At 39.8% G+C, this 16,796-nt stretch overlaps 2 protein-coding genes across 3 annotated transcripts; both read left to right on the plus strand.

Moving 5' to 3' along the window:
* Window positions 1-2,034: 2,034 nt before the first annotated feature.
* ndufaf4 (NADH:ubiquinone oxidoreductase complex assembly factor 4) lies at window positions 2,035-4,407 on the plus strand. Its single transcript, XM_061242863.1, has 3 exons — window positions 2,035-2,230; window positions 2,745-2,836; window positions 3,021-4,407. Exons 1-3 carry the CDS (start codon window positions 2,104-2,106, stop codon window positions 3,327-3,329), a joined length of 528 nt encoding a protein of 175 aa, XP_061098847.1. The 5' UTR covers window positions 2,035-2,103; the 3' UTR covers window positions 3,330-4,407.
* Window positions 4,408-6,483: 2,076 nt separating this feature from the next.
* gpr63 (G protein-coupled receptor 63) lies at window positions 6,484-16,796 on the plus strand. Of its 2 annotated transcripts, XM_061243064.1 has the most exons (4): window positions 6,484-7,085; window positions 7,725-7,782; window positions 14,752-14,909; window positions 15,037-16,796. In XM_061243064.1, the coding sequence occupies exon 4, from the start codon at window positions 15,161-15,163 to the stop codon at window positions 16,406-16,408; it is 1,248 nt and encodes a 415-aa protein (XP_061099048.1). In that variant the 5' UTR covers window positions 6,484-7,085; window positions 7,725-7,782; window positions 14,752-14,909; window positions 15,037-15,160; the 3' UTR covers window positions 16,409-16,796. The 2 variants fall into 2 exon arrangements, with proteins under 2 accessions (XP_061099048.1, XP_061099047.1); XM_061243063.1 differs by lacking the exon at window positions 14,752-14,909.

Genomic DNA, 16,796 nt, shown 5'->3' on the forward strand with positions numbered 1-16,796 from the left:
ACAATCTGACAAAAACCTCACATGTTAAATGTGCAAGTATTGCTCTTGAGGCTTCCTTGGTCCCTTGAAACGTGAAAATCTACATATGGGATAGACACAGTTGAAATCAATAAACAATTAGACAGGGTTTTCTTTAGGCTTGCTTGCTCATGATAGCAATCATCATGGAATTGTGCAGTGTATAATGTTGACTGCTCAGAACAATTGAGGGGGCTTTTTTAGTTTGATATTTATGAGTGACACAGAAAAGGGGAAGCCATCGGGTTAAAGTGTCAAGGACGATAAGAAGTTGACATGGCACACATCTTTTGTTTATAGTCAGCCATTATCGCAGATGTGACAAAGAGCTTAGTCCTCATAAGACAGGATGGAGCTCCTTGGAAGATTTCTACAAATTTGAACTTTGGTTTAAATTAGTCCCTATGTGAGTTCCTTTTCCGCATTCCTCAACATGTCTGCAGAAGCTGTGCTTAGTTAACACTGTCTAGATGCAAAATACTCTGCTAAGAACTGAGAGGAACTTATTCGCAAATTTGACTCAAAATCAATGGCTATATGTATACTGAATTTACTAACCTGCCGTGCTTTTACAACAATAGTTTATCAAATTTCTATGAGAGACAGAGCCCTCTCGTGGAATACATATTAAATAATTTCCTGTGCAATACACCCGTGCAAATATATATGGTTTATTGTCAATTCAATTTCTACTTGTCTCTTTCAGGCTCAGCTAATAATTAAATTATTATTTTGGCAATCTCAATAACTTGGAAAGCTATACAAGTTGATACTTTAATGACAAATCCCTCTGAAGACATTCACATTGCTTCCATTCACAACCTACCAACAAAAGAAGGGAATCATATCATTTGTCCTCCTTTTAGATCACAGCAGTATTAATGCAAACATTGTGAGGAGCAATGTCAATCAGAGGAGAATGGGGCAAGGCCATTGTGTCATCACAAGGTTTCAGGTGGTGATACTGGTCACTTGGTATCAGTGGGATCCCACTGGACTGAGTGGAACTCAAGCCCTGGTGCCCTGTTTCATTCATAAATACATGCCAGCCGGCTCCACCAGGGAGAGAAGATGACAGTGTTAAGTGGATGACATAAGAAGTGAAGAATGTCTGACTTTCCTATTCTCTGTCTATTTAAATAAAGTTCTGTGTGGTGTTTGTTTTAAACAGATGATCATTACCAGATGTATAGTGCGCGGACTGCTTACGTAAAGGTGGCATGGCCGATTAGGCGGTAATTCACCCCAGACGGTGTCTCTCTGGGACACCAAGGACCGAATTGTATTTTCAGTAGCAGTCCCAGAGGAGGGATTTAAATTGGCAAATGCTATTATACTAGGCCTATATTTCAATACAAATGTATTGTTTCTTATGCATTGATAGAATGGCTAGACTATAAATGGTGCATAATATATCAATGAAACCATTTAAAGCAACCTTCTAGTTATTTCAATGAATAAACATTTAGGAGTTTTTGCTAAATTACTAAAGATATCTAAAATAACATCTGAATGACCAACTGCTCTCATTGTCAGTTACTGCCATTTCTGAAAACTGACAGGACAAGGTGCATAATCAAATTCTGACAATGTGGTAATTTATTTGTGTTCTGCTACCACCTGCTGGTAAGTACATGGTTCTGGCATGCAATGGATAAACACCAAGTTTTCCATTGATAAAATCTGAATAATATGTCTTACAAAAATGATTATGTTCCACATAAATTGTATATGAAAATATTCAACACAGCTATTAAACATAGTTATATACTTATGAGTGAACTGTGGCTTATAGGCCTTTGTATTTTTTCTCTTTTAACTTCTTAGTAAATTTAAATTACAGCAGTCTTTTGCTGTTAATTACTTACAGAATCACTTATTTCACTTTAGTCGTCATTTGTCTTTTCAGGATGCGGATGTTGTGCGGCCTCCCGAACACTAGGGGATGCTGTAGATGTTTTAACTTTTTCTACTAGCCGTAAGAAGTTTGACCCTATTCACTTTCCGTCGGGCAAAGTGTTGTCTGAGTATAATTCTTCCCGGAGTGAGTTCGAATTGTATTTCAAACGCCGGGGAAAGAGCAACATGGGTGCACGCGTTACACGGGCGTTAAGGAATTTTAACTTGGAAAACCGGGCTCATCGAGAAATCGGAAAAGCGAAACATGTTGCTGCTCCCCGCTATCCTCAGCACAACGATCTGACTGAACCAAGTAATTGATGTTACTAGCTAGGCTAACGCGAACAATGAATTTGAAGTAATCATGTTTGTCATTGAGGGTGAAGTGACATGAGTGTCGTATGAGCTAGCTTGCTAGCATTGCCAGGGATATCTTTTAATATGCATTTTGCCAGGCAAAGTCATCTTATCAAACACGTATAAACTGATATGGGCTGCTATTGAAATAATGTTTTCCACATTGGTCTTCGTGTTTTGCATTAGTTGGCATTACTTGAACGTTAGCTTTGTTACCTTAACGTTAGTTGTGCTGGCTAATAGGAACGTCATTAACAGAAATTGTTGTCGCACATTGTTTCAGTAGATAACTGAATGCAATTTTAAATGGTTGTATGGCTGTCTTGTGCAATTAGTTTAATAATACACTTTAAATGTGCATTGTTAAATTGATTTATGTATGTAAACAGTATTTGGGAACTAACTATCTTATGAAGATTGCAAAACGTAATTTGAAGCAAATTCTTTGAACCATGTCCTTTGTTTTTTAGACCCCGAGATTGAGTTAATCCATAAAAAAGACGACCCGTTACTGTCGTTACTGAAGACTGTATACGTGGAGTCGAAGGACCCTCCTGAGCAGGCAAGTTGCATTGCATAGTAGCGCGGTCGCTATCTAGAACCGTGGGACTATGTGGGTGAACAGTTGCGTCAGTTCTGATGCATGCGCCTAACCGTTATTACGGAAGATTTGTATTGGTGTTTTTCATGTTACTGGGATCATAACAACAAGAGAAATGTGATTGTTACCTTTTGCAATTAAACAGGTCAAACCGTCGCAAGCGGAGAATGTGAACGAGAAAGAACGCAGACCTTTGAAATTCAGCCTACCTGGGGACCCCTATGGCATTTTGGACATCACAGATGTCCCTAAAGGCAAAGTGTCAATTGTAGAGGCTCTCACAGCTCTCAACAGCCACAAACAATCTCCAAAAACATGGACCCCTGAGAAGATCGCCCAGGAGTACTCATTAGACATAACGGACACAAAAGCACTTCTAGAATTCTTTGTGCCATTTAATATCGAAATTAAGCCACCAAAGACGGCGGATCCCAAACAGATTAAAGCCTCTTAGCATCAGCGTCTGGTCATACAACCCACGATGGACTGCGTCATGATTTTGTGTAAATTCATTTTTGCGTGAATTAATTTATTTCTGATGTGTACATTTAATCCTTTTTTCTTTTTTTTCTTTTTTTTACGAAGCTTTACATTGCTAGGCTAATTCAAATGGTGATCCTCAAGTAAAATATGGAACATGTATTTATTGATTTCTATATTTTAAATATTACAATTCGGTCTTATAGTTTCTATTACGATTTTGTGTCCATGAGCTTGTCAGTTCTTCCAATTTTTCCATCTCAGTTCACCTAATTTAACAGTGTTATGTTAACTGGATTGTGGCTATAGGGACAACTTAAAAAAAAAAAAAATTGTGATTCATAACAGATTCATATTTTAACCATGGTGGTAGTCAAGGCCTGTTGTCATGATCAGGGTAAATCGCTCATTCTACCACTAGAGGGACATGTCTAAGTGAGTTGTCCTCATGAAACCTTTGATGGGAGGCAATAGAGCCTAAGTCACCTGAAAGGAGAGCTGAGAGATTGTTGAACATGGGTGTTATTTTGGGGGACATGGTATGCAACATTTTGAAGAAAATATGCTCTGCAGTTGATAATTGAGTGACTTGCCTATTTGGCCCATATGTGGGTAATTTGGGACAGGCTACATTTTTGCACAGTTGAGAGTGTGTTCTCAGAGAGAACAGATTTTGGGTGTCCATGACAGTGCTCTTGTATTCTGCAAGAGCCTGAACAACCCCTGCTTTGTTTGTCATCAATGTCAGTATTTAAGATTTAACTGGGGTCCCAAAAGAACACTCTGAAATTCATATATAGCCAACCTCATGTCCTTCCATGTATATGTCATATTGCATATACAGTGGTGTTAAAATTAAATTAGCAAATGATTGAGTACCTTTATGGGATATCTAAATGACATTTAGTGCATGTTTTCAAGAAAAACAGCAACTGCATTCTTTTAAAAAAGAACATTGGTCAACTCGCAGTAATTGATGACAAACCGCATTGCTGTTTACATGCTTTACTATATCCCTGGCAAACTGGTCCTAATAAATGTAATTCTTGTTTTCAGTGGGTGGTTCTTCAGGTGTACAAGTGTGTGTACTACAGCATTGTTTTAAGCAGAGTTTTCCACTTTATACATGAAGCTCTACTGACATGAACTTGGCTCATTGTATATCCTGACTTGTCCTTTGTTTTAACATCCACAAATTTGCTTTTCCCTGACTCAGCATCTTTTAACTACTTAACTTTGTTTTCACTGAACTCGTATCTTTTCATTTTTAAATAATGCGACCTTGAGAACTGCTGGACAACATTAAGCCTCTCTCCTTAAATTCTCCAAATCCCCTAACATGCAAAAACTTGCTTAAAATCTATGCTCACTCAATACCAGGGAATTGCTCATATATGTAGAAGTTGACTTTTTGTTGAGGTTCATTCCACACCGTGAATATCCTCAGGCATTCAACTGCAAAAAGTCTCAAGGTGGAATTGACTAGGCATATTTTTCAATACACCACCCAGCATCAGTACATTTCTTATTTCTACCCTACATGCAGTGCTCCGTAATGTTTGGGATAAAGAGATTTTTTTTCTTGATTCGGCTCTGTAGCCTGTGGTGAATGTACAGATTTTCAAATTTTATTAAATGTTTTTTTTTTTTAATACATTTTGGTTTCACCATGTTTAAATTCCAGCACTTTTTATGCATAGTGATTACATTTATACATATGCCATTTCAGGGCACCATAATGTTTGGGATAAGTGGCTTCACTAATGTTTCTGATTAGTCAGGTGTGTTCAATTGCTTCCTTAGTGCTGGTATAAGAAAGCTTAAAGTTTCTAGTCTTGATTCTAGGATTTTTATTGCCTTTGGGTCTGTTATTGTCACGAAGATGGTAAATGGTTGGCATTTATATAGCGCCTTTATCCAAAGCGCTGTACAATTGATGCTTCTCATTCACCCATTCATAGACACACACACCAACGGCAATTGGCTGCCATGCAAGGCACCAACCAGCTCGTCAGAAGCATTTGGGGGTTAGGTGTCTTGCCCAGGGACACTTCGACACAGCGCAGGCGGGGGATCGAACCGGCAACCCTCCAACTGCCAGATGACTGCTCTTACTGCCTGAGCCATGTCGCCCCCCAGACTAGAGCTATGTGCTATTGAAAGTCAAGGAAACTATGAAGCTACAGAAAAAAAGACATAGGCCAATCTTTGGGCCTACCAAAATCAACAAAGAAAGAGAGCACTGGTGAGCTCAGTAATCACAAAGGTCTGGCAGTCCAAGGACAGCCTCTACACGGTTCATGAAGAACTTGAGAATTCTCAATGTAATAAAGAAAAACATTATCTATAAAAAGTTCTCTATGTTGTAAGTTTCTACTGGGTAAAACCAATGTGTATACAAATACAAATTTGGTACTGCTAATGTAATCTCCCATGCCAAAAAATGTACTGACAGTCCCATCTCAACTATCCCATTTCTCTACTCGGCAAATGTGAGGGGGAAAGGCCACATACAGGCAAAGGAGCCCTCATAGTGCATGAAGGGAAATTGTTACCTAGTGGAATCTGTCTCATCGAAGGCAGTTATTTGGGGGCCTCACTGGCTGAAATAGTCCTTGGAATCTCCAAACACTCATGGAATGTCAACAGGGAAATGGGGAGTCCGCATTTTTAAGAAACAGTTAAGAAACAGCGCAAAAACAGTCACACCACCCCTGGAGTCACTGTATGATCATGCATCTAATGCATATTACTAACATATTCCATATAGCAAAGTGACAAAAAATCATAAATAATTTGTCTACACAATTAGCCAGCGATGCAATACACATCCTGTCCTGCTGTCATGTAGCAGCCATTGCATATATGCTTTTAGTTTGAGTCACCAAGTCACTCGTACATTTTCACGGTGGCCATAACCTGTTTTCTACCACGACCAAAAATGTTATATGATCCACCTACCTAGAGGCTAGTTAAAATACTACACGTGCCTTCTACCTCCTACAACCAAACTTAAAGAGTAAGCACAGCTCACACTCTCGATTGGGTAGCCTCGCATTCCCACGGGCTAAAAAGCTGATTTCATTGGTTAACACGCCTGTCAGTTACACAAGACCTAGGCTGTGATTGTTGTACTTTTTACAGTGGCGCTTTTACATTGCAGCTTCCGAGTCGAATCGCTCATTTCATAAGTGGCGTGTGGTAACTGGAGTACATCTATTTTGATGGAGCTTTATGTGCAACATTGTAACGTAACAATTGTGTTGCGGCACTTCGACTTTTACAACGGATACAAAGCTGATGTTTCACCGCAGATAGACCAAAACAAGGATAGAATCGGGAACGCGAAATAAAGTATTTTGTGACAAAAGGCGGCGTTGCAAAATGGTTTTGGTAGTGGACTAACGTTAGTTGTTTTCAGTCTAAATGCACGCCACCTAACTGTAAAATTAACTGGGTAATTATGCTGCTACCTATGCACTGATAATGGATTTAAAAATAGGAAACCGAAGTGCCGATAGGCTACCTCACAAGCTTTCAAAAAGGAAATAAAAGGCATCAGTTGGATTGATACTGGGAAACAGGGATAGGATGGACGACTGAGATGCCCTGCTTGGAATCTTCGTTTTTTACCCTACCTACTCCTCTCCGAAGTAACCAACGTTGATGTCTAATTAGCCAGCCCAAGTACCATCTCCTCATCGTGCTTGAAAACCGCAAGAAAAAACAGGTATCTTAAATCTTCCTGTCTTTAAAAATGTGGTGTTAATGTTATAATGTGTTTAAACTTCTAATGCAATTTGTGTTTCCTATTGCCCTATGTAATATGGTAACGCTACTGATTAAGTTGATTTGTTACTGGCGAATCGATCCATAACTGCAATATATTTATCATTTAATATTATTTAAAATACTAAACGAATATGTGATGGATAAACTAAATAAGCTAGCACTGCGTTAACTGTTATTTTGCAGTTCAGGTGGCTAGAGGAAATCAGTCAAAGCAACTGAATAGAATAACATGTAGCCTAGTAGTAAAATCAGACTATCCACCTTTTTATTTGCATTTATTTTACTTGCTATACCTGTGGTTTATTGCCTGATTTATTGAATATACAGTCTGTCAGCCAAAACGCATTCGGGATTTAATAAATACACACATTTGATATTTCTGCAGTGAGCGTATTCTGCTTATTAAATGTGAAACGAAGCGGCTATCTAAAAATACACAAGAATAGGTATGGCATTTGGCAGGAGTGTGTATTTGCAGTTAGTTTACACAGATTCTGTGTCCCATATTTTAGTAGGCTAACTAGTCTGCATTGTATATCCTTGATGCAAACGTGATGCGTATGTGTTCCTAATGCAGACCTGTACGACCACTCACCCTGCGAATCATTCGGATGACAGAACATCCTGTTTACAAGGTAGGCCTAATCCTTGATTAATATAAAGAGGGAAATTGAGAAAAGTGTTTACTTATAATTTATATGCATTATAATATTTCCCTTTAGGTTTTGTAAATGTATGCAAATAAAAACGAAATTAATCCAGTTGAATTACTTGTACATGCTATTTGTTTAGATTTTAAAAAGTATCAAATTCAGTTTCAAGTAATGCTTTGACTATAGCTGCCAGTAGCCAATTCTTTCAATGCTTGTAGGCCTTGAATATCATAAGTAACATAATTTCTGAAACACAATGCCATAGATGATACTGATTTAATCTTGATTATCCAAATCATCACATTTCTCACTAATCTCTACATCAGAAAATGTCATGATAATACCTTTCCACTGTAAGAGTCAAAGGCCTAGAATCAGTGTTAATCCGATGGTTTTCACCCCCTCATTTATGCATAGGCTATTATTTGCTTTTACAATTTCTTTTAAAATATTATGTACATTTCATTGAAGGAACAACAGAGCACATATTGTGTTAAAACACTTTAGGTTGCTTTTAATTCAATAAAATTGAAGGACATATCTCATTGCTCTTAGAGGCCACATTGGGCTGTCTTTTGGCATACAAATATAATGTTTTAAGCTGTAGCGCTAGTATTTCTTGCCGGTTTGCCACAACACAAGCATTCTCTTTTGTAGTCTCAAAAAAGAATGTCTTAAAAACAATTTCAGGGTCTCTGCTAATTAGGAAGGAGATAACATGAAAGATTACGGGCATATTCATATTATGTCACATATACAGTATATTTTTACTACTTTTAATTTTTGTTGTTGTAATTAACATACTAGCAATTATCAAACCGATTTGGCTGACAGGATCTGCCAAGTGTAAAAATGACCTTATATGAAGCATCGCATTTTCATCTGCCTCCTACCTTGTTTCCATGGAGACTCGAAGCAAATATAGATCTGCTCCAAAGTAAGTAAATGTATAGGGATTAATCTGTGGTAAAGAGGACTGGAAAAAACTCATAAATAATAACATATTCATAGTAGGCTAAGCTTATGTGTATAGACCCACCGTTAACATCCGCTTGGTGAAATGATATCACAGCAATATATGGAGTGGAATTGACTCAGAAACGTATATAAATAACACATTAACCTGCTGGCAGGATCAAATCAAAGCAAAATTGTACCCATTTCACTGTAGTTGTGAATTTGTACTGGATGATTCAATAACTGGAAATGTTTCTCTCTGGGATGTGAATGATTTTAAGCCGTTCATTTTATACTCTCAAAGGAAATGTCATTCACTGGTTTGTCATTTCAAGGCTGCACTCAGAATGGGGTTGATGTAAAACTATATAAAGTCAGAGATATTTCCCTGGGTTACCAGTCTGCAAATAAATCAGCACGTTACATGGATAAAAGACAGGACTATTATTTATTTTGTACACCTGATGTTTTGTAGTTAGGATCATTCATGAAATGATTTGTTTGGATGATTGTGGGGAAATGTTTTGTAGGGAAACATCTTCATGGCTTTTCAAGGCATTTAGTGAATGTACAAACCGTATGCAAATGCAGCATTCATCATGAACCGTTTCTGTAGCCCCAAACTGAAGTAGAACTGATATTATGGCATATGCTGCCTGCGTCTTAGCACATCCCTGCAAATCTTAACACAGGCTGTGCTGACAGTTTATTCTGAGTGATCACTTAAAAGGGCAGTAGCATTTTGAAAAGCACAGAACAGCATACAGATACTAGACTGCTGGTTGCTAGGTTCCAAAACTACTCGGCATGCAGTGTTATCGCTGACTTGCAAGGTACCAAGCGAAGTCCTTTTCTGCGGTTACTATGGTTTCTATGGATATATGTTTCCCCCTTGAGAAAGCAGTCATCAAATTTCTCCAGAGCCATTTAAGCAGCTGGAATAGTTCTGCTGTCTGCGTTCTGTGAAAGATTCATGACAGACGGCGAGTTCTCTGTTCACCAAAATAAATGGCTTTGAACAATAGATTGTTTGCTTTGAACAAGCTACAGTGCTGATGATATAATTGTTGGAGACACTTAAACAATAGATGAGAGAATTGGCCATTTGGGCAGTTCTTTAAATTGGCTGTATGAACATGGCTTACACAATATGCTGTGGGCAAAAGCCCAGTGTCATTTGTTACTGTTAATGTGGTTATTTTATATCATAGAAACAGTTAAGTTGTTCAAAATGGCTGGGGCGAATTGTGAGATTAAAATTATTTTCTGGTTATTTTATGTAATGTGGATGATTACATGGAGTGGATATTTTAATATTTGCCTATAGTGTTATTTGGCACCTTGGAGTGGAGTAATGCAAACCTAATCATTTTACTTTAAAAAAACATTTATCTTGCAGCTATAGCACATAACCAAAATGGATCTCTACAAATAATGAATGCAAAAGTCTACTTGTTTAGCTTTTTTGTAACATTAAGATATTGCATATACTCAGTGAGCACTTTATTGGTATTTATTTGACTTTTGAAATTTATTTTATTTTTTTTACTTCTTGGTCTTCTACTTCTATAGCCTATCCACTTAGAGGTTTGATGCGTTGTGTGTTCTCTTCTGTGTACCACTGTTGTAATCTGTGGTTATTTGAATTACTGTCACCTTCCTGTCAGCTTTGACCAGTCTGGCCCTTCTCCTCTGACCTCTCTCATTAACAACACATTTCAGCGCACAGAAGTGCTGCTCACTGGATTTTTTTAGTTTTTTGCACCATTCTCTGCAAACTCCAGAGTCTGTTGTGCATGAAAATCCCGGGAGGTCAGCAGTTCTGAGATGCTCAGACCACCCTGTCTCGCACCAACAAACATTCCACCGTCAAAGTCACTTAGATCACATTTCTTCCCCATTCTGACATTTAGTCTGAAAAACAGCTGAACCTCTTGGCCATGTCTGCATGCTTTTATGCATTTAGTTGCTGCCACATGATTGCCTGATTTAAATATATGCATTAACAAGCTGATGTACAGGTCTACCTAATAAAGTGAGTGTATATTTAAATTTTGTTTGCTCAGAGTGGTTTTGAAGTGGCCCAGTTGTGTATAAAGGTCTATCTTTAGATATGTGGAGGTTAAAGATTGAACTGGATATTTGGAAAAATACCCATTTCCAACAAAGGTGTTAAGAATGTCCTGCAGTATTTTTTTTAATAGCTGACAGGGTTGGGTCATGTTCATGCTTTCATTTTTTCCCTATTTTTAAAAATATAGACTGTACTGGAACACTGCCTCTTTTCATTGGATTCCACTGTCAGTAGCTTTGTCAATTTTAAGGGCCTTTTAAGGGCCCCCAGATATATATATATATATTGTAAATATGCTATTTAATGAGCCACTGGATCAGAATTATGCATTTCGCCACATAATGATGCTGATGGAAGTTAAAGTTTTTAGTATTAGATTATTTAATGACATTTTCAAAACATTTATTTAGCATGTATTTTCTAATGAAACATATCATTCTTATGTCATTTATTTTTGTGAATGATAAACCTGAAAGTGTATAGTATCATGACTGTTGCTGCACACATTTGTTTTTCATCCTTTGTATGCTCTTGTTCTGAGTACACATCGGGCCGCATGTGTTGTTTAGGTGTGTGGATTGGCACAAATGCACAGTAATAGCCTATTTGAATCGTCTGAACAACCCGCTTTGAAAAACTCTCCACTGAAACAAAGGCAAACATGCACCATTATGAGCTGAATGCTGCGATGTGAGTGGTACAATATGATTTAACGCACCTTTGGAATCTGCCCTTTAACTAGAATAATTAATTTAAGTCATTACGGTTGATATTAGCTGGGCCTTAGTACAACTTGGGAATTCCAGTATAGTCTCTAAATGTCTTGAGGCAATGTTTACATTTTACTTTTGTACCAGTCTGAAATTGGTTAGAAATGTGGGCAGTATGAAATTTGTTGTGGAGTCACTGTAAACGATACAAGGTTTAAATAACAGTATGTGTTTACAGAGGCGATAAGCTTTTTTTTATTGCCGCCTGAAGTTGTCCTCAAATGAACATTTGCTCTGCTTAGCAATATTATCTGCTAACTTATCTCTGAGAGAATAAAGTGCTCTGAGCTGGAATGGATGTATGCAATTACCACACCTGGGCGCCACTGCTTGGTTACAAGATGTTCACCTCTTAATTATTATTTTTTTTAAATAAACATTTCTTCCTTCTAGCCCATTTCCTGTAAATGTTTTTTTTATTTTTATTTTTATTTTTTTCCCAGTTGGGAAGCATAACCATTATTTAACGTATTTCCTGCTCCCATAATAAATCATTAGTAGTGGTTTTACCAGGGCGCTGAAAAATAACCGACCAGCTCGGGCAAATTTTGATTGGCAGAGACGTGTCATGTGGGAGTGCGTTATTTTCATATAACCTTGCAGATCGAAGAGGTGGCTACTATTTTTTCAAAGCTACAAATGTGCAACAAATATCAGTGTGTGCAACATCATACACAATGGATTTGTAATTCATGCAGGTAGTCCGGTTATAGCCAACCTGGTGACAAAAATATGTTACTGTAGGCTACAATGCATTGCGTTACACTTTACATTGTTGGAAAGATAACCATGGGATATGTTTCAAACATAGTGTTTTATCTTAGGCAGTAATAATAACATAACTTACAACGTGAGTGAGGAGAGAATGATCAAACGTTTACGGTCTGTAATTCACTCCGTAAAAAAAAAACTGAGCAAGCATAGAGACAGCCGTGCTGTACATCTAACAAACAAAATATTGAGGTCTTACTATGCTTCAGTTCAAAATGGGAAGGGCTCTGTTCAGTTGCATGTCACTGAAGTCTGGAATACAGCATCAAATTTCTATAAATTGCTTACTATTATTTTGCGAGCTAACATTAGTTAATAGACTAACGCTGTATTTTCTTTCACCGATGGTGAGCTAGTGAACTTTTCTTTGCCGATGATGAAGTTGGCTTTTAGTTGCAGCAGGCACTTTTAGGCAGTACAGTGAATACATGATCAGGGGTAGGTGTACAGAAGTTCCTTTGTCTCTGTTGTTTTGTGTGGAGCTCTGCAGTATTAGAATTACCGTGTCCATCTTAGGCCAACTTCCTGTAACCAGGGTAATTTGTCATGGACCAGTTAACATTCTGTCACTGCGACGTATGCAGTTTTGTCTTTTTTTTTTTTTTTTCGCCATCCCAAACCCTTTTGATGGCCGATTCGCCTGACGCAAGCTGCTCACCACGCAGAGAATTACATCTGTAAATTCATCCAGTCAGCCAGCAGAGGTACCAGCTGTTACTGTGCCAAACTCCTGTGTCATTTCCAAATTTTTCTTTCTGCGCAGAGCGCAGAGCATGAAAAATGTATGATGTGAGCAGGGGCTGGGGTGAGACGAGGTAACTTTTTTTTTTTTTTTGGTCTTGTTCCTCTGTTTATCACTGTCCTGGCCACTGGGGCACAGTGGCGGCCATTACCGCTGGCTCTGTGAGAAGGAGCTTTCTCACAGTCTGTCTCAGAGAGGATTAGCGGCTAACACCACTCATTCTGTTAAACACTGAAGGGATTTGGCGGGTAGAAGATACAGTCTCATGTCGCTGCTCATCGCCTTACACAGAGCTTCATCATGAAGATCGCATCCTATTTGTTTGTCATCTTCTGCTTATCGCATACGAACAGCAAACATGGAAGGCTTTTTTTGGCCTCAGGGAAAATGTACTGTCATACAGTGTCCTCCATAATGTTTGGGACAGACCCATTATGTCTTGATTTGTCACAGATTTAGCACAATTTTAGATTTGGAATCGTACAATTAACATGGCTAAAGTACACATTCTCAGATATTTATTAAAGGGTATTTTTATACTTTTTGGTTTCACCATGTAGAAATTACAGCGGTGTTTATACATAGTCCCTTCATTTCTGGGCACCATAATGTTTGGGATACATGGCTTCACAGGTATTCGTAATTGCTCAGAAATTGCGCAAAAACAGGACTAGTTTACCAAGAAGTAGCAATTTTAAGAATTACTTAAAATAACAACCACAGATCTGGAAAAGAATGCCTCAAAACTCATTGGTCAGTGGTTCATTCTACAGCAATACATTGATTCCAAACATACCGCTAAAGCAACAAAGGTAGTAAGGGGGACCAAAGTTTTCAAAGCAAAAAATGTTTCACTTCTTGAGTGGCCAAATCTATCACCAGATCTGAACCAAATTGAGCATGCCTTTCATATACTGAAGAGAACTTAAGGGGACTAGCCCCCAAAACAAGCATGAGCTAACGATGGCTGCAATACAGGCCTGGTAGAGCAACACCAGAGAAGACATCCAGTAACTGAAGCTGTCCATGAATCGCAGACTTCAAGCAGTCAGCATAGGTTATGCAACAATATACTAAACATGTCATTTACATAACATTGCTGTGTCCCAAACATTATGGTGCCCTGAAATGGGGGGGACTATGCATAAACACTGCTATAATTTCTATAGGCAAATAAATAAATAAATGATGGGTCTTTGTCCCAAACATTATGTTGGGCACTGAATGTTATAAGGTGCATGACTCAGAGTTTTAAAATAAAAGCTTGATTTCCATTTCTCCCCATGTTTTTTCATTCATTACAACACTCTAAAACTGAAATGTTTATGCAGCCTGGATCATTCCAGGAACATTAGTTGTAGTTATGCTATACACAAGCAATCCCGGTGACCAGTCAATAGATTCTTATATTTTATACTTTGATAATTGTGATAACAATTGTTTTGGATTTATCAAAAAAAAAATTTCGTGTTATTTTAACCACTTCAAGTTAGGTTTTTGAAATGCTCTCTTTATCCTGCAGTGGGTTTGAACAAACTAGACTGAACAGATAAGCAATGACTGAAATGAGCCACTTTCCAATGATGGCATATGCTGTGCTCTAAGCTCGTGCTGCATTGGTGGGCCTGTCTCCCTAGATACAGAGGAGAGGTTGATTCGGTGTCAGACAAGGAAGCCGAGCACTTGAAAATCTTCTCCACACTGACACGATGCACTGCCAGCTTAGCAACGGAAGAGTGTACCATAAACAGCGTTTGCATGTTTGAGGCGAAAGCAACAGATCCCTCGACACTATGTACGTAAAGCCAGGCCGTGGAGAATTTTGTTACTTAAATAAAGCACTTGAAGTAATTTAGACTCTCTTGTTATGCTGGACTTCCTTTGTTCGCTAACTGATCTGCTCTCACTCTGTTTCATGGCAGGCTGTCCAGTTTGCTGAGATGCGTTTCCCGGTGGAGTGTGCTGGAAGCGAAAGGAAGGTGTCATGTCTGGTGACGGCGCTCCATTGATGATGCTACAGGCTGTGCCCCCGCGCGGCTGGGAAGAATGGTTTACTCAGCTGACGCGTCCCACACGGACGCAGGGGAGACCAACGCAACCTTCGACGTCTTCGGCGCGAGGCTTCTGAACCTCTCCGACACCAGTTCCGGAACGTTCCTCACCATGGCCACGGTCCCTGCGGAGAACCACACCTTAGAGGGTGGGGCTCTGGCGGCCACCACCACGACATCCCCCGGTGTCCAGGTCGACTGGGAGGGTGTCAGCCTGCCCCTCCAGGTGTTCTTCCTCATTGCCATCATCGTCATCCTGCTGGTATCTCTCCTGGGAAATGCCGTGGTATGCCTAATGGTGTACCAGCGGTCCGCCATGCGTTCGGCCATCAACATCCTCCTGGCCAGCCTGGCCTTCGGAGACATGATGCTAGCCGTCCTGAACATGCCCTTTGCGCTGGTCACCGTCATGACCACCCACTGGATCTTCGGGGATGCCTTCTGCAGGGTTTCGGCCATGTTCTTCTGGCTCTTCGTCATCGAGGGCGTGGCCATCTTGCTCATAATCAGCATCGACCGCTTCCTCATCATCGTGCAGAAGCAAGACAAACTGAGCCCCTATAGGGCCAAAGTGCTGATTGGCGTCGCCTGGGTCCTCTCCTTCTGCTTCTCCTTCCCTCTGGCCGTGGGGCAGCCCCGCCTACAGGTCCCTTCCAGGGCCCCTCAGTGCGTGTTCGGCCACTCCACCGAACCCGGGTACCGGGCCTACGTGGTCCTGGTGGCACTGGTCGTCTTCTTCGTCCCCTTCACGGTCATGCTCTACACCTTCATGGGCATCCTGGGCACGGTGCGACACAACGCCATCCGCATCCACAGCCACACGGACAGCATCTGCCTCAGCCAGGCCAGCAAGCTGGGGCTGATGAGCCTGCAGAGGCCCATCCAGATGAGCATAGACATGAGCTTCAAGACGCGTGCCTTCACCACCATCCTAGTCCTCTTCTCCGTCTTTACCATCTGCTGGGCGCCCTTCACCGCCTACATCCTGGTGTCTACCTTCAGCAGAAGCTTCTACCAGAGGGCCAGCTTCTTTGAGACCAGCACCTGGCTCCTTTGGTTATGCTACCTCAAGTCGGCACTTAACCCTCTAATCTACTACTGGCGAATCAAGAAGTTTCGCGATGCCTGCCTGGACTTGATGCCCAAGTACTTTAAGTTCCTCCCCCAGCTGCCGGGCAACACAAGGCGGCGCATTCGGCCCAGCGCCATCTACGTATGCGGCGAGCACCGTTCTGTAGTCTAAATCTCCTGACTGCGAAAGACACGGTGGCACTTGGTTTTCATTTCCCCTAAATTCCTGCCATGCGAATGTGTGTGAATTCACAGTTATGATCAGCTATTTAAAGTTATGATGCTGTTTAAGAAAAAAACGGAAAAAAAACAATTTAGTTGTCTGCGCACGTTTTACAAAAACGTGTAAATGAAATGCTAATATGGACTTTTTTTTATAATAGTCACAACAAACTGTAACATTTGTCCTTCTTGATATTTCTATCTGAACAGTCTGTTTGTGCCTATGATTTAGTTCTATGCCAGTCAGAATGCTGCTGTATCTGGTGAAAATGTGCAATTTCAGTGTACTGTACTTTTATCTTGAATGTAATAAAATGTAGACATTTGTTACATTGTTA

The sequence above is a fragment of the Conger conger genome, chromosome 5 (genome assembly GCF_963514075.1).
Source record: "Conger conger chromosome 5, fConCon1.1, whole genome shotgun sequence".
Taxonomy (NCBI): domain Eukaryota; kingdom Metazoa; phylum Chordata; class Actinopteri; order Anguilliformes; family Congridae; genus Conger; species Conger conger.

What these genes read in the sequence shown, in the direction of transcription:
- gpr63 (XM_061243064.1), top strand. Translation starts at nt 15,161, where the DNA reads ATGGTTTACTCAGCTGACGCGTCCCACACGGACGCAGGGGAGACCAAC.
- ndufaf4 (XM_061242863.1), top strand. Translation starts at nt 2,104, where the DNA reads ATGGGTGCACGCGTTACACGGGCGTTAAGGAATTTTAACTTGGAAAAC. An exon ending in CAACGATCTGACTGAACCAA is followed by an intron (nt 2,231 to 2,744) that starts GTAATTGATGTT and finishes TTTGTTTTTTAG; the next exon opens with ACCCCGAGATTGAGTTAATC. An exon ending in CGAAGGACCCTCCTGAGCAG is followed by an intron (nt 2,837 to 3,020) that starts GCAAGTTGCATT and finishes GCAATTAAACAG; the next exon opens with GTCAAACCGTCGCAAGCGGA.